The sequence below is a fragment of the Dysidea avara genome, chromosome 4 (genome assembly GCF_963678975.1).
Source record: "Dysidea avara chromosome 4, odDysAvar1.4, whole genome shotgun sequence".
NCBI lineage: Eukaryota > Metazoa > Porifera > Demospongiae > Dictyoceratida > Dysideidae > Dysidea > Dysidea avara.
Window position 1 is genome coordinate 33,822,964 of NC_089275.1, and position 23,229 is coordinate 33,846,192.

Below are 23,229 nucleotides of genomic sequence, written 5' to 3' on the forward strand. Positions count from 1 at the left end.
AGGAAAATTTTGAAAAATAGATGCTAAAATACTGCAAATGGAGACATTTCCACATAAAATTCATAATATTTTCTGCCTGTAGATATTTTATATACTGCCTTTAGATTATAGGTATGGCTCTCTGAAGCATTTTGGTAATGGAAAAGTTTGGGTAAGTACAGGCAACCAAGTACATGATGCACCCTTCTCACAATTGCACAACACTGAATATGTACATGTTAGAATAATAATGTTGAAAGTGGAAAATTTTGAAATTTGAACAATACAAGAATGAATCTGAGAGCATTTTCAATGGTAATTGTGTACCTGAATTAAGTATTGTCATACATATTTACTATACACAAGTAGATGAATGAAGCTCTTTAAACAGACCAATGCACTTCATTGTATGTATAGGCGCAGGCAAATTTGGAAAAAGTCCATGACAGAACCAACTACATGTTTCCAGTGAATGTTCTATTAGAGTAGTTAGCTGACTGCTCTATTAGAGTATCTCGATCTTGTACACCTCCAATGCTGATCCAGGTCCTTGTTGCATAAACTTTAGCATAAATCCACTGATAATACCTTGGAAAGATGTTTATAAGGTGGTTTTATGAGTATTTGTATTATTAGTGATCATATAATTATGCTAAGACAAAATTTCATTATAATACTCAGCATATTGATCAAGTAAAGCCTAAATATGAAGGGGGGGCTTCAGCCCCCAAAGCCCCCCCTGGATCCGCCCCTGAAGTAATGCATGTATGTGGTAAACCCCTCCATTGCTAGAACCATAATAAAGTGCTCATATTACAGAAGCCACAGAAGTGTCTTGGTCTAAATGTTATGTGCACTGCTAGAGTGGGAGTACAGTGTATAAACAGGTGTCCTGGTTATCAAGGTATCCAGGTATCCCTTCTGAGGAGTTCTGTTGTATGTACCTATATTGTACTTTGCGTGGGAGGATCAAAGCGATGCCGCGTATTGTATTGTCCATACAGTACTAATTAGCTGTATAACTGTTCTGTATGAGTCATACAGTACAGTTATGCAGCTAATTGGGCAAATACAGTACAGTTATGCGCTTATTTGGGCAAATACAGCACACTTGGGAAAATATAGTACAGTTATGTGGAGAATTTATTTAAGGAATGCTACGTAAACAACACACTGTAAATCGCTAAAACCAGCCAAAATAATCCTATAAGTTTGTTCTACGGCTAGAAATAGATTGTATAAACACTTACTGATCGTCTGATCACGAAGCTTTTAAAACACGACTCCACTAAGACAGCACTATTGATCACATGCGAGACATTGTAAATCGCTAAAACTAGCCAAACTAATCCTATTAGTTCGTTCTATGACTAGAAATAGATTATATGAACACTTACTGATATCCTTATCACCGAAAATCGCAGTGGTTTGAGTACTAGAGAAAATCGCTCCGAGCCAGACGACCAGGAAGTACAATATAACACTTAAAGCACCGCCTTGCTTGTGTATACAAAAAATACAGTACTCGTGGGGGGTGTCTCGAGGTAAATACAGCACTCGGCTTCACCTCGTGCTGTATTAGCCTCTTGACACACCCCCTCGTACTGTATTTTCCGTACACACGTGCGGCGGTGATTTAACTCTAACATGCAGACACATACGGAACTTAAATATGGCTAAGTCCACTACAGTGGGATTCAACTTAATAAAGAAGGTACTTGTGAAGAGATGGTACAACATTTACATGATGTTTATGGACACATGATGATCAGATCTATAATTTATAGTCAACCTGTCTAATAAGGACCATTTTTGGATTTGCTAGAAAGGGTTGATGCTTTGGTGCTATATATTAAAGACATATAACTTAACTGCAGCACATAGATGGCCTTTCAATACAGGTGGTCACTAATACAGGTTGCAATGTACATAGACACCCTCATTCTGTAAGACAAACTTGGCATGGCTTTGTTGTGAGTGGTTATTGGAGGTGTACACTCCAATACAGCAATGATAGCCTGCAAATTCCACCGCATACCACAACATAATTCATTATATCTCTTGAGCCCATTGTGGTCCCACCACGAAAATTTTATCAAACATAGACTATGACCCAATCATTATTCACAAAAGAATTTGAAAAATTGCAAGCAGCATTTTTCAAAATATAAAGGATTAAAGTTTTCAATGAAGTAGTTTTGAACCATAATTAAGTGGATATCCCATAATTTAGGGATCACTGGAAAGGTCAATCAACAGTCTTCCATCAGTGAAAATTGTATTTAAAAATATTTACACAGTACAAAGTTGCAGTCAATTTTATAACTAGAGATGGACCAAATTTTCATGAAATATTCGAAATATTTGTGGTCATAAATCAGAAACTATGGAATGTATGGAACTAAAAATTTGCATGAGTGATAAGCACCACAGGTACTACAAACACACCAAGTTTCGTCAAAATCCGAGAGGTGACCCTAAATTCCTTGTTGATTTGACATGGAATGACCCATATACATTTTGTCTCTATACCTATTCTTTATAGTTATGTACTGAGACAACATTTTATTACCATGTCCATTATGTAGAAAGACTGAGAAGCTGACTATCTGCAGGCAGCTATCCATGCATAGCCGGTGGCAGTATAGACAAGTGTCATGGTTTTAGGACTCTACAGAGAGGCAACTCCTCACAGTTTCAGTTCAGGATGCCTAGCTCTCCTGTGTTGATAGTTAGTGTTCAGTGTTTTATACATACATGCAGCATTGCAGCCTTTTACATGTCAGATTGGTCAGTGAAGGGATTGGGGCATTAACTATCCTCTACAAAAGTGTGATGAAAGTGAATCACAGCACTGGGGACATTAGCAATAAATGTCTTTTTTCACTATCTCGCTGTAACCATCATGCAGGGTTCAAAATAAGGAAAAATAAGTGCTAGGACATGTGGCCAAATACTTTTCAAAGTAATTGGCCATTTTCAGAAGTATTGGCCATTTATAAGAGTAATAAAGTAACCCATTATTAACCCATCATTAAAAATTTAACACCAAGTAATGAGTTGACAAAACTATAGTTATCAAATTTAGTGACAAAGAAACACCAAAAAGCACATTATTTTTTGCAGCTGCACCAAGAAAAGGTACGTGGACTAAATGGTTATTTTGGTATTATATAGTTAAGCCCATTTTGGCCATAAACATGTAAATTGTAACAAGAATAATGGAGACAGCTGAAGTACCATGCATGCTTCAGTGTGGTGAGCCTTGTAATCCACCCACAGATGCCATTGGTTCCATTGAGAGGTGGGAGAGTATCAGGCAAAAGGCTCTCCTCTGGAAAGGTCTTGACAAGTTTGGAAGTGTTCATGAATGCATAGATTGGGTGAAAGGTCCAGTAGGACACTTTATTCATGATTCCTGCAGATTGACACTTAGCAATACCAAAAGGCTAGAACAGGCTCAAAAGAGACAGAAGAATCGTGAGGTGGATGAATTGCTAGTCACAGTCTTCATCCATAGCTGAGGTTAGTTCCCATGACGAAGCTCCAGCTGCCAAGAGGCTGTGATCAAGTTTAGGGCTGATTCATGACAAAAACAAATGTGTTTGGTGTTGCAAACCAGAATCAGCAAAGGATCCAGAGTCAAAGCTTTAGTTGATTTCACATGACTATGCATCAAGAGCCACACAGTGGCCCTTGAAGATCAGAAAATGCATGACAGAATCAACTGTCTGATTGATTCTGCAGCTGATCAGCCCTATGCTCTTGAAATCAGGTATCATCACAAATGCTGGCTGATGTATGTTCAGAAATTCCAGAAAATGAGTGAAGATAATAAGCTTCTGCAAATGTACAACATCGTGAGGTTCAGACTATGTTTTTTGACCACGTAATCTTTGAAGAGCATGAGTACTGTCAAAAATGAGGAGTACTCATGCTCCTCAAAGAGTACCTTTCGAGTGTGGTCAAAAAACATAGTCTGAACCTCACGATAAGTAATTTTCTGCATTTGCGGAAGCTTATCATCTTCACTCATTTTCTGGAATTTCCAAACATACTTCAGCCAGCATTTGTGATGATACCTGATTTCAACAGCATAGGGCTAATCAGCTGCAGAATCAATCAGACAGTTGATTCTGTCATGCATTTTCTGATCTTCAAGGGCCACTGTGTGGCTCTTGAAAGCAGCCCATGCATAGTCATATGAAATCAACTAAAGCTTTGACTCTGGATGCTCTGCTGATTCTGGTTTGCAACACCAAATACATTTGTTTTTGTCATGAATCAGCTCTAAACTTGATCGCAGCCTCTTGGCAGCTGGAGCTTCGTCTTGGGAACTAACCTCATCTATGGATGAAGACTGCGATTGGCATTCATCCACCTCACGATTCTTCTGTCTCTTTTGAGCCTGTTCTAGTTTCTTGGTATTGCTAAGTGTCAATCTGCAGGAATCATGAATAAAGTGTTCAACTAGACCTTTCACCCAATCTATGCATTCATGAACACTTCCAAACTTGTCAAGACCTTTCCAGAGGAGAGCCTTTTGCCTGATACTCTCCCACCTCTTAATGGAACCAATGGCATCCGTGGGTGGATTACAAGGCTCACCACACTGAAACATGCATGGTACTTCAGCTGTCTCCATTATTCGTGTTACAATCTTTATGGCCAAAATGGGCTTAACTATATATAATACCAAAATAACCATTTAGTCCACATACCTTTTCTTGATGTAGCTGCAAAAAATAATGTGCTTTTTGGTGTTTCTTTGTCACTAAATTTGATCAATAAGAGGGCTAGGAGTATAGCAGTTAGTACCGCAAATTCTTGTATTATAAAAGGTGACTTACCCAAATTGACAATTTAAACTGACTGAACTAGTGGCTCAAAAATCTCTGTATTTATACTAAATCTCAGTATTCCTGCATGATCATGCACATACTGCTACTTCATCAAATGTACAAGTTTCATTTTGCCCTATACAAGTTTCTACATGTATATACTGAAGAATTTTACTTCGATTTTATGCTTTTTTTCTCTTCCAATTGAAACTATTATTGATTATTGGGTCTAATAAAGGCCATAGCATGAAACTGATGCCAGAATTGGAATCCTTGAGGTTTATGTATCCTTAAACAGTGTCTTTGTGCACTATTGTATGCAGCATACCCCAATTTTAGGTTGCGCTAGCAGCAATTTTAATTTTCACGCCATTGCTAAAAATGCCAGGATATTTGGGAGGGACCTGGGAGCTAAAATTTCAATAAATGATCCCAACAAGTGAAATCAATCATCAAAACATGTTAGCCGAAGAGTGGTCACGGAACTGCTATTTTTAACTGTACTATATAGTGATTAGTTAGGGAAAAAAATATTTAGTCTCTATTTAGGTTGTTTTGGGTGGGTAATCAATCTCATATACTCCACCTTGTTTTCTAATATACTCCACGCCTTCAGGCACAATATAAAATATGCTCAAAATCTAGGTTTATCCAATCGCTATGCATTGTTCACGTGCAGTGATTTAACGAGCGCTATTATTTTGTCACGTGAGGATGCATAGTTGCCATGGCACTAGTATTATAGCAAGAAAACCAGCCACTCTTGCTGAGCCTACAGCAGAAACAGCCGTGAATGAGGTAAGTAATCTGAGTGTAATGTGAAATAGAGTCTAAAACAGTTATACGGACACAATGTGAAGTCTATGAAATTTATAAACCCTCAGGCCCTTAGTAGTGCCCTTGCTTCGCTCGTACGCTACAGCCCGAGTCTTCGGGTTTATAAATTTCATAGACTCCACATTGTGCCTGTATAACTATTATATTTATATACGGTGCGCGTCAAAATAAAGTTAGCGTAACGTAGTGGTAATTGTAGTTGTAGTTTAACATTAGCAGCAGTAAAACGTATTGTAGTACGACATCGTACTACAACATTTACTACAAAGTAGTACAACGGAACTACGTTCATGCTACGCCACGTTTTTGATTGGTAGAAAGCAACTTACTAGCAGATCATTGTTTGTTTAGCTATGTAGCTAGTTATTTTATTCTTGCTTAGGACTGGTTTTGGTGTAAGGCTGAAGAAGCAGAGAGAGGGAGACACAATGGTAAAGTATTATGGAAGTGTATTAGATCAGAGGGATAGAAGAGGTATGGTTCCAGTGAGATTTGGTATGGTGAAAGATGAAGAAGGAAATGTGTGTTCTTCAGCAGCCTTTCCATTACTGATTCTACTGTAGAGTTCTTCTACTGATGGTAATTCCTCCATTTCAGTTCTGATTGGTCTCTCTCTCATTTCACCTAATTCATCTACAGAAAACTCACTTTTAATATTTAGAATCTTGGTGAAGTGCCTCCTCTATCTCCCTTACTACTCTTCACTGTATACTACCAGAGATGTTGAAGGCTGTTTGTCATCAGGATGAACTTTGCTTGAGCTAGTGCATGATATAAATTTATACAAAAACAGCCAAGCTGTGAAAAAAGGGTGCGACCCCCAAAAAAGCCAGGGTGACAGAAGAAGTGAAATCAATGGTGGCGGCCAAGAAATGACTTGTGATGGTAGGTTAATGGCAAAAATTTTAACAACAACAATTCAGGTGAATTTGGTACCGAATCCTAGCACAAATTCACCTGTTATTAAATTTTTTTTCCATTAACCTACCATCACAGTCATTTCTTGGCCGCCACCTTTGATTTCATATCTTTTTCACCCTGACTTTTTGGGGGCCACACCCTTTGTTCACAGTTTGGCTGTTGTTTTTTTTGTATATATATGGCTAACTTGATTTAATTGTGTTGTCGCAAATGTGTTTGTTCTCTGCTTCCCATCTCATAGCTACATATTTGTTTTTACTTATAAATAATTAGTTAATAATTTTTGCTATATCTTGAACAGCAAATGGCTAACTTTACCTGAATGTTCTTTGACTCAATAGTTAGCACTATAGGGTTAGTAACAGCAGCAGAACTAGCTATTAAAAGGCAAAGCAACATAACAACAGCAGCTGGTAGTAGCAGAGATATAGCTACAGTAATAGTGGCAGCAGCAGCAAGCAGTAGTGGAGCAGTAGTTGAGCAGCATGAGGAGCAGTTAGCATACGGTAGCTGGTATAGTAGCAGCAACTTAAACAGTAGCTATAGTAGCAGCAACAAGCATTATCTATATATAGCTACAGTCATCAGGAGGCAGTAGTTTAGTAGCAGCAGCAGGAGAAAGAGCAGCAGTAGCAGCACCATCTAGTTTAGTAGCAGCAATAGCAACAGCAGCAGCAGTATAGTAGCAGCAACAGCAGTAGCAGTATATGCCTGAACTTTGCAGGGAAATACGCATCCCTAGGGATAAGTGTGCCGGGAATGCTTTACCTGAGGAAACACAATACCTGGGGAAACACATATCCCTGTGACTTTTAGATTGCTAGCCTGTCAGTGATATGTGTACGGGGAAACACAGATCCCTAGGGATATGTGTGCAGGAAACATGATACCTGGGGAAACACATATCACTGTGATACCGGAGTGCCATGTGAAGATCGCCTAACACCTGTGTAGAGACTAACATGCAATATATATAGCGTAGCAAGAATAGAATAACTACATGGCTAGCTAAAAACATACAATGATCAGCTAGTTGCTTCCTATCCAACAAAAATGTGGTGTAGCATGATTGTAGTTTCCATTGTACCACATATCATAGTAAGATGTCGTACTACGATGCTACTACGGCTAAACTACAACTATGTTTACAACCATGTTACTCAATGCTACGTTAACTTTGTTTTGATGCATACTATATGTTTCTACATATCTCTGGCAGGCCTGTAGTGCAGAAATGAGGGGAAGTGATGTATAACTATACACATAAAACGTGGAAATAGAAAGTCAGAAGAAAATGGCTGTAGATACTGTACTGGTGAAAAATTAGATTCTTAACAGCTGTGCTTGTTGACTGTCTGTATTCTACCTGATGTTGCACTTTTCTTGCTAGCTGAATCAGGAAATTCTGTGATGATGAATAAAGCATTTCAACCAGCAGTGAGGCTGGTTGTCTGAAATTTCTGGAGCTGTACACTTAGTGTAATCGGGTCTTACAGCAGGTAGGCAGGCAGATGAAATCCAGGTGAATTTAAAAATTTTAAAAACTCACTGTACATCAAAACATTTGACTTTTCGCTTTGTTTAACCAAGGTACAGCATCATTGCAGTAGTACTAACATATTCCAGGTGGTTTTTAAACCAGGCATGCATCCACAGCTGGCCTTTGGCCAGCTGTGGAAGTGTGCCTGGTTTGCTGAAATTGTTTTCGTAAAAGTGTGTGTGTGTGTGTGTGTGTGTGTGTGTGTGCACATATCTACTTATCTACCTATCTATGTTTGTCCGTACGCACCCACATAAGCAAAATCATTAAATGGTAAAAGCAGCTTTTACACGTAAGAAGTAAAAATGAAATGAAGTCTGTATTAATTTACGCACTGGTAAACTTTGCTCTGAGGTGGTTTCTTTTCGGCGGTCTGAAATATGGGTGTGACGACTCTCCTCAGACTTTGTGAATTACCTTCCCTTCAGGTTTTACAGGTGTTTAATAATTGAGAAACAATAGTGCAGGCCTTTGTAGACTACCAGGTAAAAAGGGGGCATATTCCTAACGTATGCGAACGAAAATGAAGAGTAGCTTTGAGGCTTTGTCGAGAGAATTTGTGGGGAAAAAAACACTATAGTTAAGCTATAAAGCAGTTTAGAAGATACTATTAATTGTGCATAATATGTTGTTTAAAGTGGTTCGTTTAACAAGCGCTTCTTTAACAGTGCATAGCAACATAATTGAAGAATTACGAAAATTTCATGAATTACAAAATGCAAGAATTACAATAAATTAATTATGCATTATTGCACAGCATAATAAAATAGTAATACATAGTTGGTTAATTCCAGATGAGTTACCTAACTGCATGGAGCCTGGTTTTTAGTAGCACAACATCAATTTGCTTTCATTATCACAAAGCTGCTTTTTAAAGTGCAAAAAAAAGAAAAAAAAGAAGCCATATGATTTCTTACCAATCCCTACTTACTAAGTATTATCGTACATAATGATAAACGTACCACTGTTGGAAAAGTATCTCTTAGAAGACTCATATCAATTGTTTTGTCTGCTTTGCTAACTGCAGCCTGTAACCAAGAGTTCATAACATACATACATATACAAGGTATGAAGAGCTATCGCTCTATTATCATTATACATAGTATGTTGTAGAGTAATTAACAAAATATTTACAGTGGATTCTCAGTTCCAATCGGTTTAATTGATTTAGATATATACGTACGTGACTTTGCTCCTTATAAATTTCTATGCACATACTGGCTCCATGCATGTACAGTAGTCACTTCATAGAGAACAAACACACACTAGTAAGAATACTTGGATTAAGCATTTAATAGACAATAAGTATATCAAGAAATTAGGAATTTTAAACTAGAGTAGGAACAATGTAGTACAGCTGCAATAAAAAGTCCTGACACAAGCTGGATTGGAGTAGTACGTAATGTCCAGATACTGTAAAACAATAAGAAGTGAATATCACTACTGTGCTACAGAGATTCTACAATCAAAACGTACGGTAGGGATATTCACTTCTTACATTGTTTTACGGTATCTGGACATTACGTACTACTCTGATCCAGCTTGTTTCAGTACTTTTTATTGCAGCGGTACTACATTGTCCCTACTCTAGTTTAAACCTTCTAATTTTTTGCTATACTTGCTGGTTAACTTTTTTTGTCAATTCATGGCCACTATTCAAAAGCTAGCTACAGTCACATGGGTAAATAGCATATTCACGAGTGAGATCATGATCTGCAGCAATCATGAATCTAATAATTATATTCTAAAAGCACAAGGGCTGTCCACTTACATTCCAGCTGCACCTATACTACTGATATGCACCAATATCTGGTGTAGCCACCAGACTAATTCACTTACACGCTGAATAACTCACAAAATATGCTTTGGCATACATATCGTTCCATTTCTTGGTGTGGCAGGCGACATCTCGTCTATAACGGAGAACAGCTCACTGAACTGCCCGCATGTGTATTCCAATATGTTGGTGCAATAACATTCTTAAACGTGCATGCCCAAAGATTGAAGCTGTACTGTGCTATGGCTGCTCAGTATAAGGAAGAATAAAAGTAAGACATTAGTACAGATGTTGTATGGCTATCAATATACCAAAGGTTTCATCTTAAGTGAATTTGAAGCATGTCTGTGGAAGAAGTAGGGCCATAGCTGTAGCCACTTTTCCACTATGCTTGCCTGAATACATCAGGCAAGCAGGCAGTCAGTAGAAAATTATATTAAAAATTTAGCATCTTGACAGAAATGCTTTGAGTCAATCTGAAGGCACTTTTGGGCTAGATTTTACCCAACCAATACTGTTATGTCATCAAGAGCAGAAATCAAGGCAGATTTAAGGGTAATATTTTATCACGGCCACGTCCACACCTTCGTCATCCCTACTTTTCAGTACCATTGTACTGTATGGCTTGCAAACTCTAATACTGTATTCATACACCAAATGCTCAGTCTAGCAGTACACCCTACTTTTGCGACAGTGAATGATAATTGCAAGTCCCATATGGGTAACAAACACTAATTAAACTGTTAACTAGCACTACCACTAAGTACAGGGCTTATCTTGCAGGGGTATTGCTTACCAGAGAGATGATATAGAAATCTATTGCTGTACACATAATGAAGTGAGCTGCATCATAGGCCACGGTACATTCATTCATTATTGTGACACAACAAAAAATCACACATTTATTAGAATGTTTTTGGTATACATATTTTCTATTGTTTTCACATAAATAAAAACATTTATGCATACACAATGTCTAAACAAATGGTAGATCCACCATACTACTTTTAAAGCAATTACTCCATATTATGAACAAAATATCATTTACTCACACACCTTGGTAGGAATCTCATCACTTCGATGGATCAACTGAAAACTTTTGACTTCTTTACTTGTTGAAGAGGAGGAGAAAGTAGGATAAATAACTACCTCAAGCAATCCATTTTCATATAAATAAGAGGAGAGTCCCACTGCATTCCTGATCAACGACTCTATGTTTCTTGGAATTAACCAATAAAAAATAGCAAATTTGTCATCATCAACTGCTAATAATATACAAGCATGTTTAGTGATACTGATCTTGTTCATCATTAGTGACTTTACCACTCCAATGTGCTTCAGTGTCAGTGAAGATAACGGTTGTTCACACCAAACACCCATAACAGTGTGAGTACTAGACACATCAGGAACCATGATATCAGAAGGAGCAGGTATAGGATATGCTGTGATGGGCTGAGTATCATCAATCCGAGAGTCAAACTCATCCAACAACTTCACACCTTCGGGACAATCACAAGCTTCTACCAATTCCCTAATAATGGAGTGATCATACCAGTTGGTATATGTAAATAGTACTCTCAGCAATGAAGTGGTGTTGGAGCATTCTTGTAGCCTTTTGATAACGTCAGCAGAAAAATATTTAATTCCATAAATATCACTGCACATGATGCTGGCAAAAGTCTTTAAAATTTTTTTGTGATTTACTGACTGCAAACAATCAGATAAAGTATCAATCATATCAAGATAATGCAAAATTAGATTAGACGGGGAAAATTTTTCCACAATTGTACATCTAGATGGTAATAGTTGTTTCCTTGTGTTCTTAGAGATTTTGAATATTTCCAATTCTTTTTCATCATATTCAACCAAACATGTTCCAGAATAATCTTGCGGCTGAGGTTTAACAAATTTGGAGACTTTCTGCACTACACTGAAGCCATGGGAATTCAAATCTATACATGTAGATAAACACTATGTATTACAGGGATCATGAGAAAATGTGCAGCCCATGAGAAATTAGAGTAAGCATACAGCACGCAGTGCAATCAAGCGTACAGAAATGGATTACTCATGTACACTTAAGAATTTTGTATCCATAACACATGTTTACATATAATATTCACAAATAAATTACTCCGTAAATCCACAATACAAGCGCAGGCAAAATTAGGCACTTACGTAATTAAGCTATGCAGTTGGGATCATTAGAAAAGATCATCACCCTATGTGGCTGTGCAAGACGCTGATGCTATTTACATTGGCTAATGATTTAAGAATTAAAAGTAAACTTTTTGTGTCATTTAATTATGCACACCATATCAAGAGAGAATGTCATTAGTTGTATGAAGCTATAATTGCAGGACAAAATTCATGCCTCCAAAAGAGAAAAAAACAACATCTTAATGAAATGAGAAAAAAATCATAAAATAAAGGTAATTTTGGTTTCACAATCAAATGACACTAAACAAATCTGAACTAAGCAAAGTTGCCATTTAGCTTAACTTTCAGCTACAGTACAGTCCATTTATAACTTCACACACGCGTGGCATTTTTGGCATAGCACCACATGATTCTTCCTGTGGCAAAAGCAAAAGTTACGCGTAGGACTGATCATTTCCATGCCGTGGCACAAGCCATTACCACACGTGGAAAAAGAGATTGCCACACCATGACAGTGCCACATGTGGAATCCTCTGATTGCCACAGGTGGCTAATATTAGCCAATTCCACACGTGGCCATGAGATGAAAAGCCAAACTACACGTATACTTACTGTATTTCACTGTGCATTGCATTATTAAAACTCAATTATTAACTATCACTTTGTATTTTACAGGTCACACCAGGTCTCTTTTACACACCAACACGGGATCTCGCACAAGATGAACCGGATTGACCCGTTTAACTCACGTGCAACTTTTCTTTGAGTTTTGAATCTACTTGTACCTGTACGTATTTTTTCTCTACAGGTGTATTAACTAGTTATATATATATATATATATATATCAAGACCCACGATAGTGTGTCGTGCGGCCCAAGAAGCCGGGGCGCCACACCGTGAGTATATTAACAGGAAGAAAGAATACGTAATTTTCACACCTATGTAGCTCTGTGATTCCTTATCCAATTGGAACCATATTTGCTAGAGACGTGCCGCCCAGTTAGGGAAGTCTACATACCAAATTTGAAGAAAATTGCTCCAGCCATTTCCGAGATACGAGCGAACAAAATTTCGTTTTAATTTCTTCGTTTTTTTCTTCTTCATCTTCTTCATTTCGCACACTTCGCAAAATTCGCCATAAAACACGAATGCGTGCTCGGATCGGGCTGAAATTTGGCACACTTAAAGGGCTCATTATGGCGGATCTTCCGAACCAATTTTGGTAGGAATCCGATGAACATTTACGGAGTTATGACCGATTATTTGCGTAAAATAAGGTTGAAGGTCTGTCACGCCTACAGGGTAAACCCCTTGGAGGAATCAGTTGAAAATTGATATGTAGATGGAGAAACCATCGTAGGAGTGCCTTTTTGTGGTTTGAAAGGAATCGGGATAAAGACCATGGAGATATGACACAAAACCCAACCTGTGTCAAAATTACGCAATCGATTTTTATGAATAAAAAATCTATTAGTTTTCGTGTCTACCAGGCAAACCGCTTAGAGCAACGAGCTGAAAATCAGTATGTAGCTGGAATAATCATCATAGAAAGTTCTTGCAGTAGTACAGAAGAATCGGATTACAAATCACTGAGTTGTGATTCGAAAGGTAACTACGTGCAGCAAATGCGAGATCGAGATACTCTAATAGAACAGTCACCCTAATAAAGCATTCAGCTGCATGTATAATTTACTCAGCTATATTACATTGCAAGTCATTCTGTAGGGAATTCAGCTACAAACTAGTCACCCTGTAGTCAGATCAGCTAGAAGAAGGTACCTAATAGAGAGTTCAGCTACAAAGAAGCCATCATGTAGAGAGTTCAGCTCAAATAAATCACCCTGTAGAAAATTCAGCTACAAACAGATTGCCCTGTAGAGAGATCAGCTAGAAGAAGTTACCTTGTAGAGAGTTCAGTTACAAAGAAACAATCATGCAAAGAGTTTAGCTGCAAACAAATCACCCAGTAGAAAGTTCCGCTATGAAAAGATCACACTGTAGTGAGTTCAGTTAGAAACAAGTCATCCTGTAGATAGATCAGCTAGAAGAAGTAACTTTGTAGAGAGTTCAGCTACAAAGAAACCACCATGTAAGAGAGTTCAGCTGCAAACAAATCACCTATAGAGAGTTCAGCTAGGAACAAATCACCCTGTACAGAGATCAGCTAGACACAAGTCATCCTGTAGAGAGTTCAGCTAGAAGAAGTTACATTGTAGAGAATTCAGTTACAAAGAAACTACAATGTAGAGAGTTCAGCTGCAAACAAATCGCCCTGTAGAAAATTCAGCTACAAACAAATCACCCTGTAGAAAGATCAGCTAGAAGAAGTTACCTTGTAGAGAGTTCAGCTACAAACAAATCACCCTGTAGAGAGTTCAGCTAGGAACAAGTCACCCTGTACAGAGATCAGCTAGAACAAGTCATCCTGTAGAGAGTTCAACTAGACGAAGTTACATTGTAGAGAGTTCAGCTACAAAGAAACTACCATGTAGAGAGTTCAGCAGCAAACAGATTGCCCTGTAGAGAATTCAGCTACAGACAAATCACCTTGTAGAAAGATCAGCTAGAAGAAGTTACCTTGTAGAGTGTTCAGCTACAAACAAATCACCCTGTAGAGAGTTCAGCTAGAAGAAGTTACATTGTAGAGAGTTCAGTTACAAAGAAACTACCATGTAGAGAGTTCAGCTGCAAACAAATCGCCCTATAGAGAATTCAGCTACAAACAAATCACCCTGTAGAAAGATCAGCTAGAAGAAGTTACCTTGTAGAGAGTTCAGCTACAAACAAATCACCCTGTAGAGAGTTCAGCTAGAAACAAGTCACCCTGTAGAGAGATCAGCTAGAAACAAGTCACCCGTAGAGAGTTCAGCTAGAAGAAGTTACATTGTAGAGAGTTCAGCTACAAAGAAACTACCATGTAGAGAGTTCAGCAGCAAACAAATTGCCCTGTAGAGAATTCAGCTACAGACAAATCACCTTGTAGAAAGATCAGCTAGAAGAATTTACCTTGTAGAGTGTTCAGCTACAAACAAATCACCCTGTAGAGGGTTAAGCTACAAACAAGTCACCCTGTAGAGAGTTCAGCTAGAAGAAGTTACATTGTAGAGAGATCAGCTAGAAACAAGTCACCCTGTAGAGAGTTCAGTTAGAAGAAGTTACATTATAGAGAGTTCAGCTACAAAGAAACTACCATGTACAGAGTTCAACTACAAACAAATTGTCCTGTAGAGAATTCAGCTACAAACAAATCACCCTGTAGAAAGATCAGCTAGAAGAAGTTACCTTGTAGAGACTTCAGCTACAAACAAATCACCCTGTAGAGAGTTCAGCTAGAAACAAGTCACCCTGTAGAGAGATCAGCTAGAAACAAGTCACCCGTAGAGAGTTCAGCTAGAAGAAGTTACATTGTGGAGAGTTCAGCTACAAAGAAACTACCATGTAGAGAGTTCAGCTGCAAAAAAATTGCCCTGTAGTGACAAACAAATCACCCTGTAGAAAGATCAGCTAGAAGAAGTTACCTTGTAGAGAGTTTAGCTACAAACAAATCACCCTGTAGAGGGTTCAACTACAAACAAGTCACCCTGACATAGAGAGTTCAGCTAGAAGAAGTTACATTGTAGAGAGTTCAGCTACAAAGAAACTACCATGTAGAGAGTTCAGCAGCAAACAAATTGCCCTGTAGAGAATTCAGCTACAGACAAATCACCTTGTAGAAAGATCAGCTAGAAGAATTTACCTTGTAGAGTGTTCAGCTACAAACAAATCACCCTGTAGAGGGTTAAGCTACAAACAAGTCACCCTGTAGAGAGTTCAGCTAGAAGAAGTTACATTGTAGAGAGATCAGCTAGAAACAAGTCACCCTGTAGAGAGTTCAGTTAGAAGAAGTTACATTATAGAGAGTTCAGCTACAAAGAAACTACCATGTACAGAGTTCAACTACAAACAAATTGTCCTGTAGAGAATTCAGCTACAAACAAATCACCCTGTAGAAAGATCAGCTAGAAGAAGTTACCTTGTAGAGACTTCAGCTACAAACAAATCACCCTGTAGAGAGTTCAGCTAGAAACAAGTCACCCTGTAGAGAGATCAGCTAGAAACAAGTCACCCGTAGAGAGTTCAGCTAGAAGAAGTTACATTGTGGAGAGTTCAGCTACAAAGAAACTACCATGTAGAGAGTTCAGCTGCAAAAAAATTGCCCTGTAGTGACAAACAAATCACCCTGTAGAAAGATCAGCTAGAAGAAGTTACCTTGTAGAGAGTTTAGCTACAAACAAATCACCCTGTAGAGGGTTCAACTACAAACAAGTCACCCTGACATAGAGAGTTCAGCTAGAAGAAGTTACATTGTAGAGAGTTCAGCTACAAAGAAACTACCATGTAGAGAGTTCAGCTGCAAACAAATTGCCCTGTAGAGACAAACAAATCACCCTGTAGAAAGATCAGCTAGAAGAAGTTACCTTGTAGAGAGTTCAGCTACAAATAAATCACCCTGTAGAGAGTTCAGCTAGTAACAAGTCACCCTGTAGAGAGATTAGCTAGAAACAAGTCACCCTGTAGAGAGTTCAGCCAGAAGAAGTCACATTGTAGAGAGTTCAGCTACAAAGAAACTACCATGTAGAGAGTTCAGCTGCAAACAAATTGCCCTGTAGAGAATTCAGCTACAAACAAATCACCCTGTAGAAAGATCAGCTAGAAGAAGTTACCTTGTAGGGAGTTCAGCTACAAACAGATCACCCTGTAGAGAGTTCAGCTACAAACAAATCACCCTGTAGAGAGTTCAGTTACAAAGAAACCACCATGTAGAGAGTTCAGCTGCAAAAAAATCAATCACTCAGTAGAGAGTTCAGCTAGAAGAAGTCACCTTGTAGAGAGTTCAGCTGCAAATAAATCACCCAGTAGAGAATTCAGCTACAAACAAATCACCCTGTAGAAAGATCAGCTAGAAGAAGTTACCTTGTAGTTGTAGAGAGTTCAGCTACAAAGAAACCACCATGTAGAGAGTTCAGCTGCAAACAAATCACCTGTAGAGAGTTCAGCTAGAAACAAGTCACCCTGTAGAGAGATCAGCTAGAAACAAGTCACCCTGTAGAGAGTTCAGCTAGATTGTAGAGAGTTCAGCTACAAAGAAACCACCATGTAGAGAGTTCAGCTGCAAACAAATCACCCAGTAGAAAGTTCAGCTATGAACAGATCACCCTGTTGAGAGTTCAGTTAGAAACAAGTCATCCTGTAGAGAGATCAGCTAGAAGTATCACCTTGCAGAGAGTTCAGCCACAAACAAATCACCTGTAGAGAGTTCAGCTACAAACAAATCACCCTGTAGAGAATTCAGCTACAAACAAATCTCCCTGTAGAGAGACCAGCTAGAAACAAGTCACCCTGTAATCAGATCAGCTAGGAGAAGTTACCTTGTAGAGAGTTCAGCTGCAAACAAATCACCCTGTAGAGAATTCAACTACAAACAGATAACCCTGCCGAGAGTTCAGCTAGAGTCAAGTCACCCTGTAGAGAGAATCCTGTAAAGAGTTCATCTACGTACAAGCAGATCACCCTGTAGAGAGTTCAGCTACATTTCAAGTCACCCAGTAGAGAGATCAGCTGCAAATTATCCTGTGGGGATTAATTGACATGTAATAAATATATGCATTATATATACAATTTGTACATTTACTGATAAAATCAGAATGAGTTAAAGTATTTATAAAATCTGCTTCATCTTTTTCTTTTTCCTGTGGTAAAGAAAAATATATAGATTAAAAAGCCCCAAAGCTGGTCATAGGCCGGCTTTGGGGTATACAAATACAAAAAGAAGTGAAATCTAATCAAAAACAGCCAAGCTGTAAAAAAAGGAGTGCAGCCCTTCAAAAGGCTATGGTGAAAAAAGATGTGAAATCCAAGGTGGCGGCCAAGAAATGGCTGTGATGGTAGGTTAATGGTAACAATTTTAATAATGACAATTCAGGTGAATTTTGTGCCAATTGACCAAGCGGCACCAAATTCACCTGAATTGTCGTTATTAAAATTTTTACCATCAACCTACCATCACAGCCATTTCTTGGCCGCCACCTTGGATTTCACATCTTTTTTCACCATAGCCTTTTCAAGGGCCGCACTCCTTTTTTTACAGTTTGGCTGTTTTTGATTAGATATATATATATATATATATATATACGTAGCAATGGCGATACATATACTAGTATTTAAAAATGCAGGTGTAGAGTATCAGTAGAATCTGTAGCTGAGGTGAATTGAAGTCTCCTTCCAGTCCTCCACGGAACACTTTGATAGTGAGTGAAGGCCATCGTGTGTAAGACACAATGAAATAAATACAATGCACAATAATTACTGTAGCTATGTATACTGACATTTACCTTCAAACATTCGCAAGCTAATACAGTTGTAAAATGTTCAAACATTCGAAGCTTCAGTATTAGCAGGTTTTCAGCACATCCTTCTTAAGTTATATCTTTCTAATAAGTTTGTAAGCAATTTGGAAAGAGCATAGCAGCTGTACTGAATGATGCGATCGATCGATTGCAAATGGGTATGTTAACTATACTGCAATCATGCACAGGTAAACACCAACTAATGGCTAAAGGACATTTCCATGCATTATCTATAAGGTATTTTAAGGCTACAACTACAGTAGCGATCTAAACTTTGATGGTTCAAAAGTGGGTGTGGCACACGAAGATCGATCACTAAGAGCCGACTGCAAAAAAAATAGCGAAGTTTATTGGTAAGTCTTTCGTAGACTGTGAGTGCATTACAAAGCTTCAAAGGATACTTTTATAATTCAAAGTTTACTTGAACTTTGAACCCACAAAACATTCAAAGTTTCATCCCAGCCCTATACGTAGCAAAGTACTGTACACATACCTGTAACTACTTGTTTGTACTGTACACAAACCTGTAACTACTTGTTTATACAACTGCACACACGCGTTGTTGACAGCCATGCATTGCAGCGAGTGAGGGCCATGCGTGGCACACCATGCGCGTGTGCCATGCAGCAAACTTGGTATGTGCCATGCAACAATGTTCTGTGGCAAGTGCCATGGTGCTGCATGGGTCATGCCAAAAATGCCACACGTGTGTGAAGTTATAAATGGACTGTACTGTACATATGATTAGCTGTTACACAGCCATACACATGGACATTACACCGAGATAACCAATCTGCTTATGTACAGTAATTCAACTGTTGAAAGCAGTGTTTATTGTACAGTTGTAATGAAGAGATTCTCAGGTTTAATTCTGTCTACCAAGCTGGCATGAAGGAAATTAAAGTAAGGCTGGTTATTTCGAATTTATGCTTTGACATCTGTGATACATTCAGAATAACCTTAAACCATTTCAACAGAAACTAACTGACTAACCGGTGCCTTCAGCCAAGCATAAATTGACTATGCATGGCTTGATTTCTTCATTGCTGGACATTAAGACCTGCTTTTGCCAACCTCAGCAGTTACAACAGACACATCATGGACTATTCTTTGTCCTCCTTTGTGTCCTGTTTCTTTCTCCACTACCACATAGTTTTGATTTGTGATAACATGTATATAACAGTGGTTTCTGAGTACAGACTACATATACGTATCATGAGAATCATTCACATTTACATAATTACAGTAGCTAGTGGCTGGATTGGTTGCAGAGGCGCTTCTCATACCGTTCTTCATTTATAACAATGTATGATGGGTGGAACATACATGTTCAGTGGTGCAATTAATTTGGTAGTGGATATACAGTGTAGAGCTGGCATTCTGTATTTAAACCACAACATTAGACAAAATCTGCTGCTGAGAAAATGGTACAGTGGATCACATTGGCACCTCATGAGGTTGCTCATTCCATCCCTGAAACAATTGCATCAGTGATTGGTGAGTTTACACAACTGCACCTTGAAGTTTACCCAAGTAGTGAAACCCCAATGTGTCATTAGCAAAAGTTCATACTTTGCATCTACTGTATTTCATCTCTGCTTATCTTCAAATCCCCCTGATCTTAAAAAATACATTTCTTAGTCCATCAGCGACTATCTGCAAATGCAATTCCACCTCTGGACTATACTGTAACCATGGGCATGATTTCATTAAACCATTCATTTTTAGCTGCTTTAACTTCACAGCAAATGACACTTCCAGTAACTACATACATGTATCCCTGACCATTTTGTATTTCCTGCTACTGTATACCGTAAACTCTGGTTATTAGGCGCATGCGCTTATAATTTTCAGAGGAATTATTTGTGAAATTTATTATGCTTGTTAAGCGCATGCGCTTATAAATTACGGTAAGGAATTTCTGCTAGGAGGGAATTAGTTGTACCCACTACAGTTTTCGAGTGATTTGAACACCAGTTAATAGTTTGCTTCAGTCGTGGAAACAGAAATCCTTATAAGCCAGGTAGCAGCTACAGCTATCGTTATTACAGACGGCAGCATCTGCTAGACACGGGCCTGGTGAGGCATCGAGTGTGCTGTGACATGCCTGATTTATTCTGACAACAATTCTACACAGTACAAGGTGGCAGAGGCGATTTCAACCATATGTGCTTAACAAACAGGTGTACATGTCTAGCACAAGTCTACCATATGCACTTAACAGGCAATATACACTTAACAACCATGTGCGCCTAATAACCGGAGTTAGTCTACGGTATACACTGCACATTGTCCCATTCCCCACTTTAAAGGGACAGTATGACAAGCCATACAAATACTAATTTTACATCTTGTAAAATAATTATGTTCATGATATAATAACTTGTTGTGTTTTATTACCAGTGTTGGGCAAGTTACTTTGTAAAAGTAACTAGTTACATATTACATATTACTTGCAACAGAACTATTTAGTTACAGTTACATATTACCCATAAAATAAAGTAACTGTAATAATATTACATATTATATTACTTTGTGTCCACAGCCTTAAGCTGTCACGTGTGAAACTACCACCTTATCACATGACATGATTGCGTTGTTGGACAATGTGCAAATCTTGGTTATAAGTAAGAAGCTATAGTGAATAAGCTTCATTCAGTAGGCCTCGTTACTTCGTTGTGGTTAGGCGTTACTCAGAGGATTACTAACGAGATTAGTAACTTTGTTACTTTTAGTAATAATATTATGTCATATTAGACTCGTTACAGTAATTATATTACTTAGGTAACGCGTTACGTTTGTAAGTAAAGTATCTTGCGTTATATTACCTGTTTTCATAGCGTATTTCGTTATATTACTTTGTTACCACAAAAGTAATAATATTACGTAACGTGTTACATAAGTAATGCGTTACTCCCAACACTGTTTATTACATCATGCCACAAAATGGCAAACTTGTAGTGATCTTCAAATGAGATAATTCTAAACAAAGCGATAGTAATGGTATAAATTTGTACTGTTGTACTGGTAAGGTACCTCTTCTGTAGTTTACATCGTTGTTTAGTAGCAAAAATAACTGCTCTGTAAAGCATCGCCCCATGATGCAAACAGTCACTTCAGCTAGGCTCTAGCAGCTGGTACAAACTTGTAATGTTGTCAAGATTGTTGCACTGACAAGAACTTGTAATAAACAAGCCTGTTGAGTTAATTAATGGTCTACAATGAGCTAGCACTGCTGTTCTTGTGGCTACATTTCCAAGTACTTTATGTTGTTGCATTACCTTTGAGCATTCATAATGTTTAGAATCTCCTACTTGGCATAAATAACCAGTCTAAACATGTAATGATTCCAAGTCGTAGCAGGCTGTAAGGAAGTGAGAGTTGTTGTTCATTTTCCAACCACAATCACTCAATAAATATGTAAAAACAACTTCAAATACTTGTCACAGTTGTATAGTTTCAGTGCTTGTATGGTTTGGCGTACTGCCCCTTTAATAGCTAACTGCAATTAGTTAACATGAGTAATAAGGAAACTCAGGACAGCAAGTCGAGCGGTAAAGAAACTACAAAGCGCATGTCCACAATTAAAATGTGTGACCACTACTGTGAGTTATTTACGTGTAGGGATGGTTTTGCAATGATTTATGCAACATCTCTCAATAGATTTGTATTGCAGTATTGTGCTTCATAATAAAAAAACTTTAGTAATCGTTATCATCATTGTTTTCTTGCAACCTCGCAAAAAATAAAAAAATAGGTGTATTTACAAATATTTCACAGACCATGACCTCAAGCTTCGACAGCGAATATTGGTAAATCTAGCGGTTCTCTATAAACACCATCCACTGGAGTGATGTCCTCATAAACAGTATTTCAACTGTCAGAAATACAATGCTTCGCTTTTAGAATCTTAATATTTGTAGTACTACTTGCCAATGAAGGTGCTATAGCAGCAGTTTAGGTCAGCAGTATTTGAAATCAACAATTAGAACAGCAGCAAGGTAACATCACAACGACACGTACCATTGCCAAATGAAACAAGTTGATATTGTGCTACTTCTAAAAACCAGGCAATAGCCAACTCATCTGGGATTAATCAACTATGCATTACTATATGTTATTATTTTAAGTGATAGGTTTTTTGGCTTTGTAATAATACATCAAATTACACACAAAAATATCTTTTAAACTGTTTTATATACAGTAGTTCATTTATTGTGCATTTTCCCACATGTTTTCTTGACAAAGCCTCAAAGCTGCTCTTTATTATTATTAGTATATGTAGGGGATACACCTCCATTCAATTCAAAGGGATAGACTACTCCTGGTAGTCCACAAGGACTGTACCATTGTTTTTTAGATGTTACACATGTGTAAAATCTAAGGGAAGGTAATTCACAAAGTCTGATGAGAGTCACCACACTTGTATTTCAGACCGCTGAAAAGAAACCACCTCAGAGCAAAGTGGAATACAGATTTTATTTTGCTTTTACTTCTTACACGCAAGCTGGTTTTACCATTAATGATTTTGCTTATGTGGGTATGGGGGGATAGGTAGGTAGGTAGGTAGGTAGGTAGGTAGGTAGGTAGGTAGGTAGGTAGGTAGGTAGGTAGGTAGATAGGTAGGTAGGTAGGTAGGTAGGTAGGTAGGTAGGTAGGTAGGTAGGTAGGTAGGTAGGTAGGTAGGTAGGTAGGTAGGTAGGTAGGTAGGTAGGTAGGTAGGTAGGTAGGTAGGTAGGTAGGTAGGTAGGTAGGTAGGTAGGTAGGTAGGTAGGTAGGTAGGTAGGT

At 38.1% G+C, this 23,229-nt stretch overlaps 1 protein-coding gene and 1 long non-coding RNA gene across 3 annotated transcripts in view; one reads left to right on the forward strand and one right to left on the reverse strand.

Annotated features, from left to right (window-relative positions):
* LOC136254763 (uncharacterized) overlaps nt 1-23,229 on the reverse strand; it is a 106,315-nt gene that overhangs the window by 54,923 nt on the left and 28,163 nt on the right. For both annotated transcript variants that reach the window (XM_066047501.1, XM_066047500.1), the window contains 2 exons: nt 10,952-11,847; nt 9,081-9,146 (listed from right to left, as the gene is read on the reverse strand). In XM_066047501.1, the coding sequence (XP_065903573.1) occupies nt 9,081-9,146; nt 10,952-11,847 (962 nt within the window). The remainder of the gene's footprint in view (nt 1-9,080; nt 9,147-10,951; nt 11,848-23,229) is intronic.
* LOC136254764 (uncharacterized) overlaps nt 1-23,229 on the forward strand; it is a 64,912-nt gene that overhangs the window by 2,360 nt on the left and 39,323 nt on the right. The gene's annotated exons all lie outside the window — the stretch shown is intronic.